Below are 18,677 nucleotides of genomic sequence, written 5' to 3' on the forward strand. Positions count from 1 at the left end.
TATATATATATATGATTGAAAAGAATATAATGAATGATTGATCTTACCATTTTGAATGCTCACTTCTTGACATACATTTAGCAAGACCCGAGCACAGGACAGATTCATTCCTTAAAAGGTTGAATCGAGATATATAACACCCTAGCATATTGACAGTGCTAGATTTTACTGTTATTATACCGTCCCTGGAAATGTATAATTCAGTAACTTTTTCAGTCAAATAAAGATGAATTGTTATTTTAGAAGTCGACATTAAATGTTCAATCAGGTATGCAAAGATACGTGATCATAATATTGCATTTCTCATTATAGTATATGATAAGTAAATGGTTTTAAATTGAAGCTTCCTTGCCTTCTGTACTTCCTGAGAAGTTTCTTCCAGTGTTGTTTTTTTATAGTTCTTTGACCTTCAAGAAGATCAGATCACGTACGAAATAATAAATTGCAAGGAAAAGTAAAATGCGTTTTTGAAAATAGAAGTAACAATAACTTGATTTAAACTGAAGTTCTCTTATCCTCTGTGTTTTTAAGATAACATCAATAAGCTTGATCTTATTTGATGGTTAAATGGGAAAACATATCATCGGTATGACATAATATAGGGTTATTCACAAAATACGGCCCTGTATGGACGAGGGCTCAGTGAGTGACGTATTGGACGAGCCGAAGGCGAGTCCAATACGTCACTCACTGAGCCCGAGTCCATACAGGGCCGTATTTTGTGTATAACCCTATTATTATACACTCCCTCCATTAATCGTCCGTATAAACTAATTCTATGGTAAATTTTGAGGGATGCGGCACGCGCGATATGAGTGGAACGCTCGCGATTGTTGAAATAAAATTGCTACAAACCCCTGAAAATTGCATATTACATCTAAAATAGAACGTCCCAGCGCCGTCGCGCGTCTCCCGTATTCGGGACTCCGCGTACTATACAAAATACGGAAAGTTATTGGAAGGTCAAACTCCCATAGGTTACGGCAGTAGGTGTATAAAATGGGCCATATTAATCAGATCTTTCCTGGATTTTAAAGTAAAAAACAATCTTAGATGACTGATCTGTGTACGGCGAATGTTGGTAATTTTCTGAAGAGTAATGTTATTATAATGACGAAATGTATTTCCATACATATCTTTAAAAGTTTTGACAATCATTTTAAAATATTCTTATGCAGTAAGGTTGGTTGAAACGTGATCATGTTATCGTAATTCGCCGAAATTCTATGATAAGTAAATCCTTAAGATTGCAGTTTCCTTGCCTTCTGTTGTTCCCTGGGGAGTTTCTTCTGCGGTTGTCATTTGATTGTTCTTTGACCTTCAAAAACATCAGATCACGAAGGAATAGTTAGCAAGACAAACTACAATACGTTTTTGGCTATGGAAAAAGTAGTACTGTATTAAAGAGATATAATGAAGTCGTTCTTAAAAGCAGAATTATGATTATCAAGTAATACTTATCTTAATGATAACTATAAATATGAAAAACCGACATGCTACAGTATATTGTTTACATTGATATGCATTTTACGAATGCTCATCCTATCATTTGAAAAACACTTAAGTTGACAAATTCAACGATAGCAAATCAATGCAATAACTCTTGAAGCAAACTCGGCAAAGATGTTGACTTGTATTTTTTGTTTGGGTTATTGATGACAGTATTTGATTTACTCCTCTTTTCAGGCACCATATCATAACTCGTTAAGTCATTTTGACATAATATAAAGAACTATATCTTGCAATGATTTACAAAATTACGTTTTCGGTATTCATTTTCTCTCTTAACGGTCAATATTAATATGATTAAGCAAAAAACTTATTATACGGTGTTGCTTGAAATTTCTAAATATTAGCCATTGTCCTATGGGCCGCAATTTCTTTAAAATGGAACCTTTCTTACCATCAGTAGTTCCCCGGGTTGTTTCTCCCACAGATGTTATCTTGACTGTACTGGTGGCTAAATCACTTTCTTGTAGTTAATATAAAGATGTAAATGGTATGAAACGACTATACCTGATTACTACATTAACGTAATATGGTTAAAATTACGTCAGCTAAAATCTCGCAGTTTTGTTCCCCTCTCAGTGAAAATATGTTATAAAAAACTTCGTTTTGCGCTGAAGGTCTACCCTATAATTCAAAACATAATCTTATAGATCACAACGAGTTTTTCTCCTCTCTTATCTATTCTACAAAATATTGTGCTTTTGTGAATATTATACAAAACTTTGCATGTCTGTACACATCAAAAGAGCATGAAATGTAATTTACCTTTCTGATCGAATTCTACATCACCATGAAATGGCTCGTTGTTATCATTATATACTCCAAATATCCAATCGCCAGATGCCAGCTGTTTAAAGACTACAGAATTATTTCGCTCATTGGTCGATCTTTCATAGTTTCTGTCGAAGAAAAGGTTTTAAACCATAGACAAACGATCGCGTAGATCATGTTGCTTCACTCTGTCACTTTGCTTACAAATTCTTGTCTGAATTTCTGTCAAGAATTTAGTATTTTGAATTATAACCAAGACCCTTGAAACTGGTGTAACTATGAAGATATTCAACTGCTCGGGATACAATTCTATCACAGCTGAAGTTTTCAACGATCGCAAGTATTCTTCGGCCGTACAAGTTTTTTTCACAATTCTCACAGTCCGTAAAATGTAGTTATACATGGATTGCATATATATGGCAATCAGTTACAGACTCGGAATATCTTAAGTTGAATGTTCAAGACCTTAAAAATTAATCAGAGCACAGCGACCGGCAGAAACAATAATTCCCACTTCATATTACGACACAAACTTGAAGAAAAAACAGTTTTCCTGACACAAGATGTAGTTAAACAGTGTGGACATCCGTAAGAAGCCCCATCAGAGTTAGCGAATGTTTACCACCCGCATAAATGCCACCATGAGGAGCAATGACAGGACGTCTTCTAGCTTCACATGGGACCATAAGAAACAATTATTTCTACGATAGTCATCTCATTTTTCCAGACTTGCAGGATAAAGTTGTCCTGCCACTAGATTGGTTGAAATCCAAATTACATGACTAAGGCAACACATACAAGATACAGGCATTTTGTAACCTACTTTCAATGCCTATTTTTTATCGCTCGATTCGCGTCGGGCGGTCATTCGGTGGCGTTGCCTTCATATGGCGTAAGTCCTTGGGACAAATTTTCACGATCAAATACCCCAACAATACGAGATTTTTAGGTGCTGAAATAGTTACTACTCCAGAAAACTATTTATTGGTTGTGCGTATCTTTCGACCTGTTCTAGAGAAAACTATGGTAGTTATATGAGTTATTTGGCAAATATCAAAAGTATTATAAATGGATGTTGACACTACGAATGTTTGTCTTGGCGATTGTAATGCCAATTTCGGAACGTTATTTGCGAGTAAGCTTGATATTTTCTGTATTGAAAATAATTTGTATATCTCTGATGGTGAAAAGCTTGGTAGATGCGATGAAAAATTAACATTTATTTGTGAAGCACATGCTAGTACTGGTTGGTTGGATCATATTTTTAGCACCCATATATGCAGTGCATCATGCTATTTCTGACTTTGGTATAATGTATGACTGTGTGTCATCTGATAATTTTCCTCTTTTTGTAAATATTGATACTATTGAGCTTGTTCATACCGACCCAATTCGGCAGAACGTGACCAATGCTCATGCTAAACCTAATTGGAGTAAAGCAACGCCTAGGAATCTGTCTGCCTATGAATATATAACCGATTGTTTACTCTGTAGAGTGGAAAATTAAAAGGGTGAAATCTAAAAATTACCTTTTTTGTACACGCATGCACTTTTTACATGCCACTTCAAGCAAAGCACATTTACATGAATTATCACACACATATGATTTGATATTTTTTGGACAAAGCATTATATCGGACAAAGTTTGCCTTCCCTTTGGGAGGGGGACTTCAAAAGTATAGCAAGTCAGAAGAGGGTCTTGAACACATTGCGGGTTTGTTGGGGGTATTGAGTAACAGGGGAGGGTCATTTATTTTCATGCACGGATAAGTGGGGGGGGGGTTTCACTAATTTTTGTGCATGAACTTTTGAAGGGGCACTATTTTTGACGCAGCGGCGTTTTGAAAAACACCGCCCCCCCCCTGTAATTTGTGTCCAGTCCCTAAAAGAGATGAAAATCAAGCCAAAGCCTATGCTTTGGCTAACAACTTGACGCAAGGGGGGTTGCACACGTAAGTTTTGGCATTCTGTTTACACCACTCGTGGTTGTCTATCTTCGCTTCCGACTAGTGTAGGTGGATGCACTGGTCACGATTATGTTGCTGGTATTTTGAAATAACACAATGAAAAATTGCGTAATTCCGTTTCGAACTGTCGTGATAAAAGTTTTGTATTGTCAACATTGAAGCAAACTGGTGTCCACAATGCGATGGTGGTTACTGCTCAAGAAGTAAAAGGGTGTATCAATAAGCTAGAAAGGGGAAAGGCATTGGGTAATGATGGTATTGCAGCTGAACATCTTATTTTGCTAGTTCAATCCTTAGCGTTTTATTGAGTCTATGCTTTACTGGAATTTTTACACATGGATATTTACCCGAGATTATGATGCATGCGATTATTTATCCCGCCGTGAAGGATGGTGTCTTTATGTCTCAGTGGTACTTCTGTCAAGTAATTTGCGGATCTTACTGATACGGTATAAAAATAATATCCGTCCTGCATATTTGGTTGATTTTGTCAGACATGAAGCCTTCACTGTTTAGCCTAACACCAAGATTCCTCACAGAGGTGGAGAATACCAAGATTCCTCACAGAGGTGGAGGGTGTGATGTCGAATTCGCCAATCCTAAATTGGCCATCACCGACACGTCGACTTGAGTCTTGATGAGAAATGGATAACCTCTGTCTTATCGTCATTTAAATGAGCATGTTTGACTTCATCCAGATCCGAATGTTGCTAATGCAATATGACAGTACTAACAGGCGGTGCACACCTTTGCTTTGTTTAACAGAGAAATTTACTATCGTCCACCATCCGGAATGTTCCATGCTCAATAAAAGAAATGAACTTGTGTCATGTCACAGAAGCAAAGCATTGTTTTGCCACAACTAGTAACTCCCAAATACATCCAAGTACGTAAATCAGTCCTGTCCTTAGACATGAATATTCATAACAGCAGCAATATATTGTCATGCAACAACTGTCAATCTCAACCAAAATTCCACCATCTGCGTAACCAGCGATGTGTACCCCAGTCTAGTCTCCTGATTAGTGGGTCTCACGACTCAACGTTGTAGAGATGAAATTGTAAAATCAATTTTTCAGTAACCCTTATATATATATATATTGTTACGTGCTAGAGAAAACGAACAAAAGGGTGAACTCAGCAGTTTACGTTTAAACAAAATTTATTACAAAAATAAAACTAATTGCTAAGTCAGGGATAGATTACAAGCTTTAAAGTGTACAGACTACTTATCTCAGCTGGGACGGCAAAGCTCCAGTCTCAGAGTTGTAACAGTCAGTAGGATGAATGAACAGTCCTTGCAGGCTTGAAGCTGCACAAAGTCCACAGTATAAATCCAGCGTTGGCAGTGAAGGTCTTGAAAAGTCTTGAGAATGACTACTGCTGGAGTTTAGTAACACACAAGAGACACGATCCCAAAAGTCTGACTGGAAGCTGGCACGTCCCTTTTATAAAGGCATATAAGAACAATCTAGAACTTTTATTGACATGCTAATTACTGTTCTAAAATTATCTCCCTTACACAACTAATCAACTTTCCAGAACATTCCAAACATGACTAATTGAATTCAAGGTTGTGAGGTCATTAAGGGCAGTGACCTTGAGAATGTTCTGACTAATTGAACTCAGGTCATGATGAGTGTGGGGTAAATGACCTACATTACACACCCCCTCTTCAAAAAAAAAAATTTTTCAAAGAAAATTCTTTCTTTTGCAAATGTAATCTTGAAAAAGATTTAAGTACTCAAAATTTGTTTTACTCTAAAGTAAAATTTCTTGAAAGTGAACAACAATAAACTCTAAATACGAGAGAGACAGTCTGCAATTAAATTGTCTCTGCCTTTGATATGTCTAATGTCAAGATTAAACTCCTGTAACATTAAACTCCATCTTAGCAATCTCTGATTTTTGCCTTTAAATTTCTGCAGGAAAACAAGAGGGTTGTGATCAATATAAACCACTATTGGCTGATTTGAAGAAGTAACATAAACTTCAAAATGCTGTAAAGCTAATATCAAAGATAAACACTCTTTTTCAATTGTAGAGTAGTTTCTCTGTGATTTGTTAAATTTGCGTGAAAAATAGCAAACAGGATGATCTACACCATGACTATCCTCTTGCAATAAAACAGCACCAGCAGCCGTATCACTAGCATCCACAGCTAATTTGAATGGCAAAGTGAAATCTGGTGCAGACAACACTGGAGCACTTTGCAGTATGCTTTAAGTGTATCAAATGCCTGTTGGCATTGCTCTGACCAAACAACTTTACTTTCTTTTTAAGTAAGTTAGTCAAAGGCTCAGTAATTGTGGAGAAATTGGACAGAATTTTCTGTAGTAACCAGCCATACCGAGAAAGCGCATCAGTTGTCGTTTGCAGTTTGGTATGGGAAAACTTGAAATGGCACTGATTTTGGCATCAACAGGTTTTACCTCACCCTGTCCTACAGTATGTCCGAGGTAAGTTACCCTGCCCAACCAAACTCAGATTTGGCAAGGTTGACAGTCAACATTGCTTTGCTCAGTCTCTCAAAGAACTTCCGCATGAGCTTGATGTGTTCCTCCCAGGTGTCACTATACAGGAACGACGTCGTCAACGTAGGCTGCACACCCGTCTAGCCCGGATATGACGTCGTTGATCATCCGTTGGAACGTTGCCGGAGAGTTCTTCATTCGAATGGCATCACCTTGTACTGGAACAATCCGTCTGGTGTAACAAAGGCGGATATTTCACGAGCACGATCCGTCAGAGGGACTTGCCAAAATCCCTTCAGTAGGTCAAATTTCGTCACTACTTGGCTTTTCCCACTCGGTCGATGCAGTCATCAATCCTCGGGATTGGGAAAGTGTCTGTCTTTGTTAAAGTGTTGACCTTCCTAAAGTCCGTGCACATACGATAACTGTGATCTGATTTGGGAACAAGTATGCACGGCGAACTCCAGTTACTTTTACTGGGTTCAATAAAGTCATTGTCCAGCAGGTATTTGACTTCTTCCTGGAGATATTTCGCTTTTGTTGGATTCAGTCTGTATGGATGTTGTTTTACAGGCTTACTGTCCCCAACATCAACGTCGTGATAGATGACGTTTGTCCTCGTTGGAACATCTTGAAACAGGTGTTTATATTCATGGAGCAGTTCTTTCACCTGTTGTTGTTGTTCTGGCTGGAGGTGTGCCAACTTTGTAGACTCCAGCTTCTCCAGGATTTCTGAGTTCTGAAGCTTGACCGAGCCCAGCTTTGAGTTTAGAGTATTTTCACTCAAGTCAGTTTCAGTATCACTATCTTCATAATGGTTTGAACTGACTGCACTGACAGGCTGAGTTATAGTAGGATTATCCCTATCCAAATATGGCTTAAGCATATTTATGTGACATAGCTGTTTTTGTTTTCGCCTGTCAGGTGTTATTATGATGTAATTTAAATCACTCAATTTCTTATCAATTAGGTATGGCCCAAAGTAACGAGCATGGAGTGGTTTGCCAGGAATTGGAAGTAGAACAAGAACTTTTTGACCTGGTTTAAACTTCCGTTTTGAGGTGCTTTTATCATATTTGGTTTTCATTGACTGTTGAGATGACTCAAGATTTTCTCTGGCTAATTCACATGCTTTAGAGAGTTTTGTACGAAAATCTGACACGTATTGCAAAATATTCAGACAATCATCATCGTCTGATAGGAATTTCTCTTTAACAAGCTTAAGTGGGCCACGGACTGTATGTCCAAATACAAGCTCAAATGGGCTAAAACCAAGAGACTCTTGAATTGACTCTCTAACAGCAAAGAGCAGAAAATGAATTCCTTCATCCCACTGCTTCTCTGTGTCAAAACAGTAGGTCCTAATCATGTTTTTCAAAGTTTGATGAAATCGCTCAAGAGCACCCTGACTTTCTGGATGATAGGCGGATGACCTATACTGTTTAATGCCTAGCTGATCCATTACTTGTTGAAAAATACCAGACATAAAGTTGGAGCCTTGATCGGACTGGACACATTTAGGGAGGCCAAATAAAGTGAAAAATTTGACTAAAGCTTTCACTATAGTCTTTGTCTTTATATTTCTCAGTGGTATGGCTTCGGGGAACCGAGTTGATGTACACATAATTGTCAACATGTACTCATTTCCTGATCTTGTTTTTGGTAGGGGCCCAACACAGTCTATTAGTATCCTACTAAATGGTTCTTGAAATGCAGGAATTGGCTGTAAAGGGGCCTTTGGAATGGTCTGATTTGGCTTTCCTACCATTTGACATGTGTGACAAGTTTTACAGAAATGTGCTACATCCTGCCTGAGATTAGGCCAATAAAAGTGACTGAGAATTTTATGATAAGTTTTCCTGACTCCTAAGTGACCAGCCCAGGGGGTTTCATGGGCCAGGCGCAATATTTCAGCACGATAGGGCTTTGGAACCACAATTTGATGTTTTATAGCCCAATCGTCATCAACCAAAACATCTGGAGGTCTCCATTTACGCATGAGAATACCAGATTTTGTATAATAGGAAACAGAGCTATCTGAAGTTTTACCTTCATCATCTACCCTGTCAAACAAAGACAAAATATCTGGGTCTTTGTGTTGTTCTGCAATGAGATTTGATCTAGAAAATGTCTGACTTTGGTCAGCAGAAGTTTTACTGGAAGTTTCAAATCCACGAGGGATAACGGAATGCTCCGTGTCAAACACCTGACTGAGAAAGGTGTCATTTAAGTCAACATCTGTGACATTATTTTTGAGAGTATTTTGATTCTCAGAAGTTTTCTTTGACATGGCTCGAGTAATGGCACATGAAGGATATAAATCGGGTATCTCTTGTTCAATTGGCTCTGGATCCTGATCTAAACTAGGATTATCAGTCACAAGTGGATTAGTAATGACCTTGTCCCCAGCAAGGTCGTTTCCAAGAAGAAGGTGAATCCCTTCAAAGGCAAAAAAGGCCTAATACCTAAAGTCACAGGTCCAGAAACAAAGTCCGAAGACAAATAGACATTATGGAGAGGAACAGGAATGTAGTCATTACAATCTACCCCCTAATAAGAACTTTAGAACCTGAAAATGACTTTTCAGAAAACGGCAGGGTATCTGCCAACAAAAGAGACTGGGAAGCCCCGGTATCTCTTAAATTTTGACAGGGGTAGCGGAAGAGAAATCACTAGAAAGTGATATAAAACCATCATGAATAAATGGTTCGAAAATACCCATAATGCTATCTTGAGAAGAATTGACCTTGACCTCATTAATTGGGGATAAGAGGGGTTTAACCTCAGAAAATGTGTTGCACACATTATTAGACTCTAATTGAGTTGATGAAGAAATAAAGCCGGTTGGCTTAGATCCACTTTGACCACTTTGACCTTCACGTTTTCTTTTCAATTTGAAACAATCTGACATTAAATGGCCATCTTTCTTACAATAATTACAAGAAAGTGTACCAAACTGTTTGTCAGAAGGAGATTGAGACTTGGGATCTGATGATGTGGGAGTGTTACTTGAACTCTGTGAACTGTTGTCATTTGATTTTCTACTGTCCTTTGAAAAATTCTTGGATGAAAAGGAGGAGTTAAATTTACCTGCATTGTTTCTGTAGGAAAAGGACTGGGATGGTTTGCTGAGAAATGAAGATTTGTGGGTCAATGAATAATCATCGGCCAAACGTGCAGCAACCTCTAATGTATCTGCCTTTTGTTCATTGATAAACGTCTTGATGTCACTCCGGATGCACCTTTTAAATTCCTCAATCAAAACAAGTTGTCGTAATTTGTCATAATTCTGACTGACCTTTTCCGAAGAACACCAACGATCAAACAGTTGTTCTTTGTTCGAGCAAATTCAACGTAAGTTTGATCTTTCACCTTCTCACAATCCCTAAATTTCTGACGGTAAGCTTCAGGCACCAACTCATAACCCTTGAGAATTAATTCCTTCACAGAATCATAATCTGAAGCCTGCTCTACTGACAACTGAATGTAAATTTCTCTGGCTTTACCCACCAAAGCACTCTGCAAAAGCATAGACCAGGACTCCTTAGGCCAATTCAGACTCTGAGCAATTTTCTCAAAATGAAGGAAATATTTATCAACATCCTTTTCTTGGAAAGGGGGAACTAACCTGAAATGCTTAGTGATGTCAAAATTGTCTGAAGGGAAGAATTTCCTGACTTTCCAAGCTCTAAACGTCTCATTTCTAACTGCAGTCGGTGTTCAGCTAATTCTCTTTCCTTTTCTTTTTCCTCTCTTTCTTTCTCCCTTTGTCTTTCTTCCATTTGCAATTCTTTTCTTTCATTTCCAATTCCCTCTCTTTCTGTCTTTCTTCCATTTCTAATCTTTCTGCCTTTCTTTTTCTTTCTGTCTTTCTTCCATTTGCAATTCTTTTTCTTTCATTTGTAATTGCATTTGTATTTTTCTTTTTCTAATGCCAATTTTTTAAGCTCCAAATCTGCCTGAATTTCTAATTCTAATTTTTTGAGTTCGAAGGAAGACTCAGGCTCATAATCTTTTAAGGCAGACTCTTCAAAATGGCCAGAATTAACTAAATGTTTTGCAATCTTGAACTGAATTTCTCGCTTGCGCATAGATCTTTTGACATCTACTTTAAGGAAATTTGCCAGTGCTATGAGGTTGTCTTTTCTGAGGGAATCAAATGCGTCCTGATCAAGGTCATCCATAAATTCGTCTGGCTTAAATTCCGCCATGATTAAATTTCGCTGAGTTCACAGTATATAGTAGTTTTGAAAAGGCTGTCAAAATGTTGTCAAACGGCTCAAAATATTCGTCTCCGGACAAGCCCCCAATTTTGTTACGTGCAGAGAAAACGAACAAAAGGGTGAACTCAGCAGTTTACGTTTAAACAAAATTTATTACAAAAATAAAACTAATTGCTAAGTCAGGGATAGAGTACAAGCTTTAAAAGTGTACAGACTACTTATCTCAGCTGGGACGGCAAAGCTCCAGTCTCAGAGTTGTAACAGTCAGTAGGATGAATGAACAGTCCTTGCAGGCTTGAAGCTGCACAAAGTCCACAGTATAAATCCAGCGTTGGCAGTGAAGGTCTTGAAAAGTCTTGAGAATGACTACTGCTGGAGTTTAGTAACACACAAGAGACACGATCCCAAAAGTCTGACTGGAAGCTGTGCACGTCCCTTTTATAAAGGCATATAAGAACAATCTAGAACTTTTATTGACATGCTAATTACTGTTCTAAAATTATCTCCCTTACACAACTAATCAACTTTCCAGAACATTCCAAACATGACTAATTGAATTCAAGGTTGTGAGGTCATCAAGGGCAGTGACCTTGAGAATGTTCTAGACTAATTGAACTCAGGTCATGATGAGTGTGGGGGAAATGACCTACATAACAATATATATATATATATATATATATATACATATATATATATATATATATATATATATATATATATATTCTTTGTGCTACATATTTAGAATGAGTATCACTTGTAATATATTGTACCCCGTACAAAATAGTTTTAAATATGTAATTAAGAGTTAAAAATGTACATGGAATTTAAAAACTGCCGAGCATTTAGATTCTAAAACAGAATTGCTAATATTTCACTTTTATCGGTCGATTGGTGTTTTACAGCTGTCATGCTATTTTACACCGGCTTACATGTTTGTAACCCCAATAGCTGCTAACGTGTAATAAACCGATCTCAATAGCCCAAGTTTTCAAGAGTTTTCTTTAAATAAGATCCATTAAAGATTGCAAAATTGTATAACACTGTCATGAGTGTCGAAAGTGGCATATAAATTCAAACCTGTTAACATAATGTTAGCATTCCTGCCGTTTAAAAAAAACAAATAAATATAACAAAAACAAAATGTTGGCGATCGTCTGTTGTGCATTTAAGTAGATTGCACAATGCTTGTTTCTTTTATTATCATGATGTGTATGTGCAGAGAATATTCCATTTTTAAATCTTTCCGTAGGGGCGCCATTTTATTAGCCCCGCACCCATTTATTATTTAACCTATTAAAACGCTGAGGCATGGTCGGAATCAGCGAGCTTTGACACTTCTATACAAGTACTTCAGTTAGCACATTTACACGATTTACTCTTGTTTGAAAATAAAATGAAAATAATGCATGAAATTCGCAGCTATCGGGGCTTAATTTTCAGAAGATTAGCGTCAAGCATTGGGAAAATATTATTCCTTTCAGTATGTAATTCTGCTGGAAAACTAGTATGGTAATCACGTGACTTGATCGGAATGTCAAGATCTGCATACATTTTGTTTACTGTACTCACATTTACACGAAATTTTTTGGTTTGAAAATAAAATGAAATAATGCATGAAATTCGCAGCTTTCGGGGCTTAATTTTCAGAAGATTAGCGTCAAGCATTGGGAAAATATTTTCCTTTCAGTATGTAATTCTGCTGGAAACTAGTATGGTAATCACGTGACTTGATCGGAATGTCAAGATCTGCATACATTTTGTTTACTGTACTCACATTTACACGAAATTTTTTTGGTTTGAAAATAAAATGAAAATAATGCATGAAATTTGCAGCTTTCGGGGCTTAATTTTCAGAAGATTAGCGTCAAGCATTGGGAAAATATTTTTCCTTTCAGTATGTATTCTGCTGGAAAACTGGTATGGTAATCACGTGTCTGGATCGGAATGTCAAGAACTGCATATATTTTGTTTGTTCTACTTACATTTACACGAATTAACTAGGTTTGAAAATAAAAAGAAAATAATTCATGAAATTTGCAGCTATTGGGGCTTAATTTTCAGAAGATTAGCGTCAAGCATTGGGAAAATATTATTCCTTTCAGTATGAAATTATGCTGGAAAACGTGTATGGTAATCACGTGACTCGATCGGAATGTCAAGATCTGCATACATTTTTTAACTCTACTATAAAAATACTGTCGCCCAGTTTCCAGTCATATTCATCAAACCTTCCACAAAGTTCCCCCTAGCAAATACAAAAAATAGAGCCACTAAACTTCAGGAAAGAGGTACGCAGATAATACATAAAGAAGGAACACTTTCAATATGAATGAGGATGAGCCTTGTGTTTTAAAGAATAAATTTTTCATTTCATTTGCTTGTGTATTTACTTTCATTTTGTAGAATTTATTGTTCATAACAGGTAGCTACCTTCACCTACGAATATTTAAGACTAATGTTATCTTAATAACGTAGCTGTCAACAATGCGGAATCATTCAAATGTGCAGCACCTAAATCCCTGCTTGGAGAATTTTAAGAACGGGAATTTCCGCCCTAATTTTTAATAAACTGGCAAAAATCGACACTGAAATGAGTTGTAGGGCAATGTTTTAACAAAACCGGTATCATAAATAAACTTAATCAATGTCCTCCATTTATAATCCTCTGGTAGACGTTACTATTGACAGATTGCATTTTTCTGTCAAAGCAATGTACTTCACAATCTTTTGACTAACTATTGATTATCACCCAAGCATTGGAGACGCGTGAACTTTTGTGAACTGGCTTATTGCCCTGTAAACATTCTTAACACTAACATATTTTTCCGTCACATTTATGATGAAGGATTAGCTGACCTCAAGACACAAAACAAGCCGACGCACTATTTAGCTTCCCCTATTTACACATAGGTGACAATAATTTAACTTATTGCTGTAAATTTTGACCATTTTGGACAAGAGTATATATTTCATGCTCAACAACGCTCCCTTAACGCTCCCTTAATTGTTAGCAAGTTCCTCGCCTGTAGCTTAAAATTGCCCTGAAATTTGTGAGCGAAAAAGGAGTCTGCAAAAAAAAATGAATAAATGCTCTTATTTGTCTACAAATATTAATGATTTCACCTATTATCACATGAACTGGCCCGAATCTCCACCATGTGACGTAGAACAGGACGGATAAGAAATCCGAATTACCCTGATGTAGTCATCAACCGGAACTTTTTTTGTGCATGGTACCGTTCATACATGCAGGCGTCGCGACACGAACAGATTTGTTGTGATCGATGCCGTGCTAGCTCGTACGTTTCTTTTACAAAAAGGTTACCCGATAAATCCAGACATGGAAACATAGAAGGCATATTTGTCCAACGAAAATTCAAGTCTCTAAAACTATAGCTTTTCCCGAGAATCAAATGGAGATACCGACGATCGTTTTATTTTAATGGCTCAGTAACGTCGCGGCTCCAGTCGAGTCTGTAGGCTCAATGTAGACGTCGTACGTGGCGATCCCAGTTGGCGATAAAACCGAAACCTACACCGCAAACTGAATAAATGAGTACAGTATAATCTTCGGGAAAGCGACATAGGAGGCACAAGCTTTAAGCCAAAAGTCATTCGACTAACAACGATAAATTTCCTTAATCACACAAAAAATCCGTAAATTCTGGCTCAGAATCAAACTTGCAGCGCGGCATAAGCATATAAGGCTGTAGCGAAGACATAAGCTGTCGAGCTGTGTGCAGCGCTGTGGAACCCCATGTACTTCGAAAGTTGACTCAGACAACACTCAAAACAGAGTTTCCGTCAAGTAACAAAATTAGGATGTATCCATGGACGAGATATGTGTCAATGCAAACATCAAAGTTCGTAAGACGAAAACATTGATGACCGAGATCGGGATTGACGAGTTGACACCGGCAGAGCACAGTGAGAGGGACCATGGTTGTGGGCACAGACATGCAATGAGTGTGTCATCGAACGGAATCTTTCGCGCTCGCAAAGGTCGTAAATTGTGTGATACTTTGAAATCCACGGCATCTCTGAGAATGAGAATTACTGTTTCGATCGTGTCGTTGCATTTACTTCATAAATATAATTGTAAATATTCTAAGTATTCTATGGCTATCTGTCACTAGCACGGTGAAAGCTATGTCCGCCGATGGCCAACTTGCCTTGGCATCGGTACAGCGCGAGACAATGATTGACACGTTCACGTGACCGAATCCGTATGTCTGGTTGGTGGAGATTCCATTTGATGTAGCAAATTTCAGCTTGATGGGATTTATGAATGAAGGTATCTTCTGGGGAAGAGCCGCTTTACTCTTTAAATGAAAGTAATCCGCGTAACTAAACATAAATCGCGACGAAATTCATGCAATTTGTTACGATATTTTTGATCCATCTACGTCAAAATAAAAATAAAAAGACTGTTCATGTGATAAATATAATCTCATGGTTCGGCTCGAAGTTGTACGGCTCCGCGAAAAACACTCGTATACGATGACCTCAAACAGAGAAAAATACCATGGGGTTATACATAAATATTTGGAAAGTAATCCTGGGTTGTCACCTGAAATGATGAAATACCCAAAGATCAGGGGATTCTCATTCGTTTTCCTTACCTACATACGAAATTCCATTGGGTATACTTGCTGTGGATGATGAAAAATAAGAAGTTGCCACCACAGGCATTTACTATCACAGATGATAAATAGGCATGAATATTTCTGTTTTTACTGAGTCACAGATGCTGACTAGAAGGAAATTTACACTGTCTTTTTACAATTGCAAATATGGAATTTCTATTTGTTTTCTAACGCATTTACCTGCTTCTGATGATAACTAATACGGGACTTGCTAATGGACACATTGCTTTTAGATATAAATATTCCCATCTTTATTCCAATAAGGTGGATAGGTCAAAACACTCAATATACAACATACTGATATTCATGACTGTCCAAGGTTACTTCTTGTACGTCTTGCCCCCTTTTTTCTGACTCACAGATTTTTAGCCAGTTGATTTAAATTTGGCTAAATATTTGTGAATCAGAATAGTAGACGGAAAGTGATTTGTCTGGAGCGCATTTTTATTGGCGTTTGGAGCGCTCCAGCGATGGTAAAAATTGTTCGTCCAGGAGGAACATCTTCCTTCCTGGTCTCACAGCAGTATCTTTGATTAGTCAATTGTTCTCGAGTGTAGTAAGACAAATTTCGACATTTTTAGAACAGGGGTTTAAACAACTGCATTTTGGCACCAGGTATGATATGGGTATGATGTACGGTAAACCTTGACCACCAGCATTTAAAAGCATGCCAAGTCATATACTATTATGCAACAATTTCCTTTTATGTAATGCTTAGATCGTAATACATTAATTCAAAACTTACTTTTCAAATATCAATAACGCATGAACATTATGTCTGGCGTGTGTTGGTTTGCTACCCTTGCGCCCATATACCGCCATTATCACGTCACTCTCAGTGTGTTCGATAGAGAACACAACATCAGATGGCTCGTGCAAAGTGGTGGATAAATATTCAAAGCTGCCTGAAGGAACAGAGATGGGAATAGGTTCTGACGGCTCGATTACTGAAAAAACAAAGTTAATAAAGACTGTCATTAGAGAATATCAGAGTGTACGCTTTAAATGCATGAATGTATAATTACACACACACACATATTATATATATATATATATATATATATATATATATATATATATAATATATATATATCACATATTGATATATATATATATATATATATTAATATATATATATATATATATATATATGTACATTCATGTATACAAATATATATGTGTGTGGGTGTTGTGTGTATGTATCGGTGTTTGTGTGCTAGTGTTTGATTAAACAGTCGTTATATGTCAAAATCTTACTTTTGAGAAGACAATGACCGAAAATTGGTGGTTGACTGCAACATGTTGAGGTTTGTATTTGCGCTTTTGCATATACAAAATATATAGCACAAAATAAAAAATAGACAGCTAAAGTTTAAAATCTAAATTTTTTAAATCAATAGTTATATATCTGACGAGAGTCCATTTTGAAAAATAAGTGGCCAGGCTACCAGTTTAACTTACTTCTCTCGAAATCCAGATCAAAATCCAAATCGATATCAAGATTTAATGATTCGGGTTTTCCCATGCTGTTTACCACTGCTAAGTGATAATTCTTTTTGTTGCATCAAATTTACTATATTTCATCAATACACAATAAATAATGAAGAAAACACCTTTTTTAGAATCGTGTGCGCTGATATGTCAATGTTTGACATCAATGGTATGTAAAATTGCCCTCAATAGTGTTTACCGTTTCATGGGTGATGACCAGTACAATGTTATGCAATTTACATGTACCAAGTTTGAAGTTATGCACATGCGCAAATGCAATAACTGCCGCGATTGGAGGCAGAAACCACGAGCCTTAAAAACAGGAAAAACTGTAGTCACTGAATGTACCGACAGCTTTAAGCTCTCAGACTTTCGGTACTTGTGGCACAGTCCGGGGATATATCCATTAGGTGTTTCCACCCTCTATTGAAAATACGGTGTTTTCAAAAGAGTTCGAACTCACAACATACAGTATCCAGTCACCCGGCGGAGAGGCAACAGACAGAACCGCTCTGCCAAATCCCCACTCTCAAAGAAGAGTGGTTTGATAACCACGCTAAGTTGTTACATTTTTTCTGACTTTTACCACTCCACAGAGTTCACGAAGAACTCATGCTCGTAAACTCACTATCACACATCGCTCACAAACTTTATCAAAGCAATAAATACTGGGTGAAAGACAGCCTCAACAGCAGAGCTATCAACCCAGGGTAGATAATACGGTGTTTTCAGTCGGGTTCGTACTGAAATGTGACGTCATAAAATAACTTGTAGGGGATCGACGCTGTGAAAGAGATATCGGTGTGATGTGACGTGAAACATGACGCTACGCTGACGACAAGTTGACTTGCATAGTTTTTGTTTGTAATTTCCAAGTATGACCGTTATAATTGATGATGAGCTGTTTGCTCCGTAATATACTCGAAATTTCTCAAGTTTTATGGTACCGAAGGTTCTATCATATCGACGTTCTGAAATACCCGCCTTCTTTTATAGTAGAAAAGTAGTGCCAATAACAGCTTAGTCTGTAATCGTCGTCGCCTAAAAAGAATTTCGTATGACCAGAAATCATCAAACTTCGAATAAAATAATCCGGCCATACGGCAACGTCATTACTGTTTCTGCGTTTACACGGCTGTATTTTTGGAATAAAGAGTTAATAGAAAATGTATGACATGACGTGTGGTATAACCTCATTTGAACTGTATGGAAGTTATTTGAAAATAAGTGTCAGCGAAGGTGTATCTCTTGTCGTAAAAGTAACTAAGTTGTGTTTGTTGTTAAGGCTTCAGCGATGAAGGTGAATAAGTACCAAATTGAATTCTGAAAGATGGGTGACACGTATTAAAAGCTTTATAGTAGACTTTTGTACGAGTCAAATTATCTTAATCAGACTTAAATGTATACATATTGGCGTGTACATTTGCATTGTCTGCGTCTGTAAATTGTCTCACTGCCAATCATTCATATGAAATAGGCAATTACCTTTGGGTGGCTGCCTCGACGTTGATTGGATTTCTGGTGTAGTCATTTCGACATCATCCTTGCTGCATAGATTTGTCTTCTGTAGGAGTTCTAAGTAGTTAACTGTAAAGA

General features: G+C 37.3%; 2 protein-coding genes across 2 annotated transcripts in view; both read right to left on the reverse strand.

The window, feature by feature from the left end:
- Nucleotides 1-1,260: 1,260 nt before the first annotated feature.
- On the reverse strand, nt 1,261-18,670 carry LOC139137532 (uncharacterized). Its single transcript, XM_070705686.1, has 5 exons — nt 18,567-18,670; nt 16,336-16,537; nt 2,275-2,408; nt 1,904-1,972; nt 1,261-1,318 (listed from the first exon to the last, which is right to left on the reverse strand). Exons 1-5 carry the CDS (start codon nt 18,610-18,612, stop codon nt 1,299-1,301), a joined length of 471 nt encoding a protein of 156 aa, XP_070561787.1. The 5' UTR covers nt 18,613-18,670; the 3' UTR covers nt 1,261-1,298.
- LOC139137531 (uncharacterized) overlaps nt 11,224-18,677 on the reverse strand; it is a 330,561-nt gene continuing 323,107 nt past the window's right edge. The window contains exon 6 of the mRNA XM_070705685.1: nt 11,224-11,379. The gene's annotated coding sequence lies outside the window, so the exon portion shown is untranslated. The remainder of the gene's footprint in view (nt 11,380-18,677) is intronic.

This window comes from Ptychodera flava, chromosome 7 (genome assembly GCF_041260155.1).
Source record: "Ptychodera flava strain L36383 chromosome 7, AS_Pfla_20210202, whole genome shotgun sequence".
NCBI lineage: Eukaryota > Metazoa > Hemichordata > Enteropneusta > Ptychoderidae > Ptychodera > Ptychodera flava.

What these genes read in the sequence shown, in the direction of transcription:
- LOC139137532 (XM_070705686.1), bottom strand. Translation starts at nt 18,612, where the DNA reads ATGACTACACCAGAAATCCAATCAACGTCGAGGCAGCCACCCAAAG. An exon ending in GCGTTATTGATATTTGAAAA is followed by an intron (nt 2,409 to 16,335) that starts GTAAGTTTTGAA and finishes TTTCTTCGACAG; the next exon opens with AAACTATGAAAGATCGACCA. An exon ending in TGTAGAATTCGATCAGAAAG is followed by an intron (nt 1,973 to 2,274) that starts GTAAATTACATT and finishes ATTAACTACAAG; the next exon opens with AAAGTGATTTAGCCACCAGT.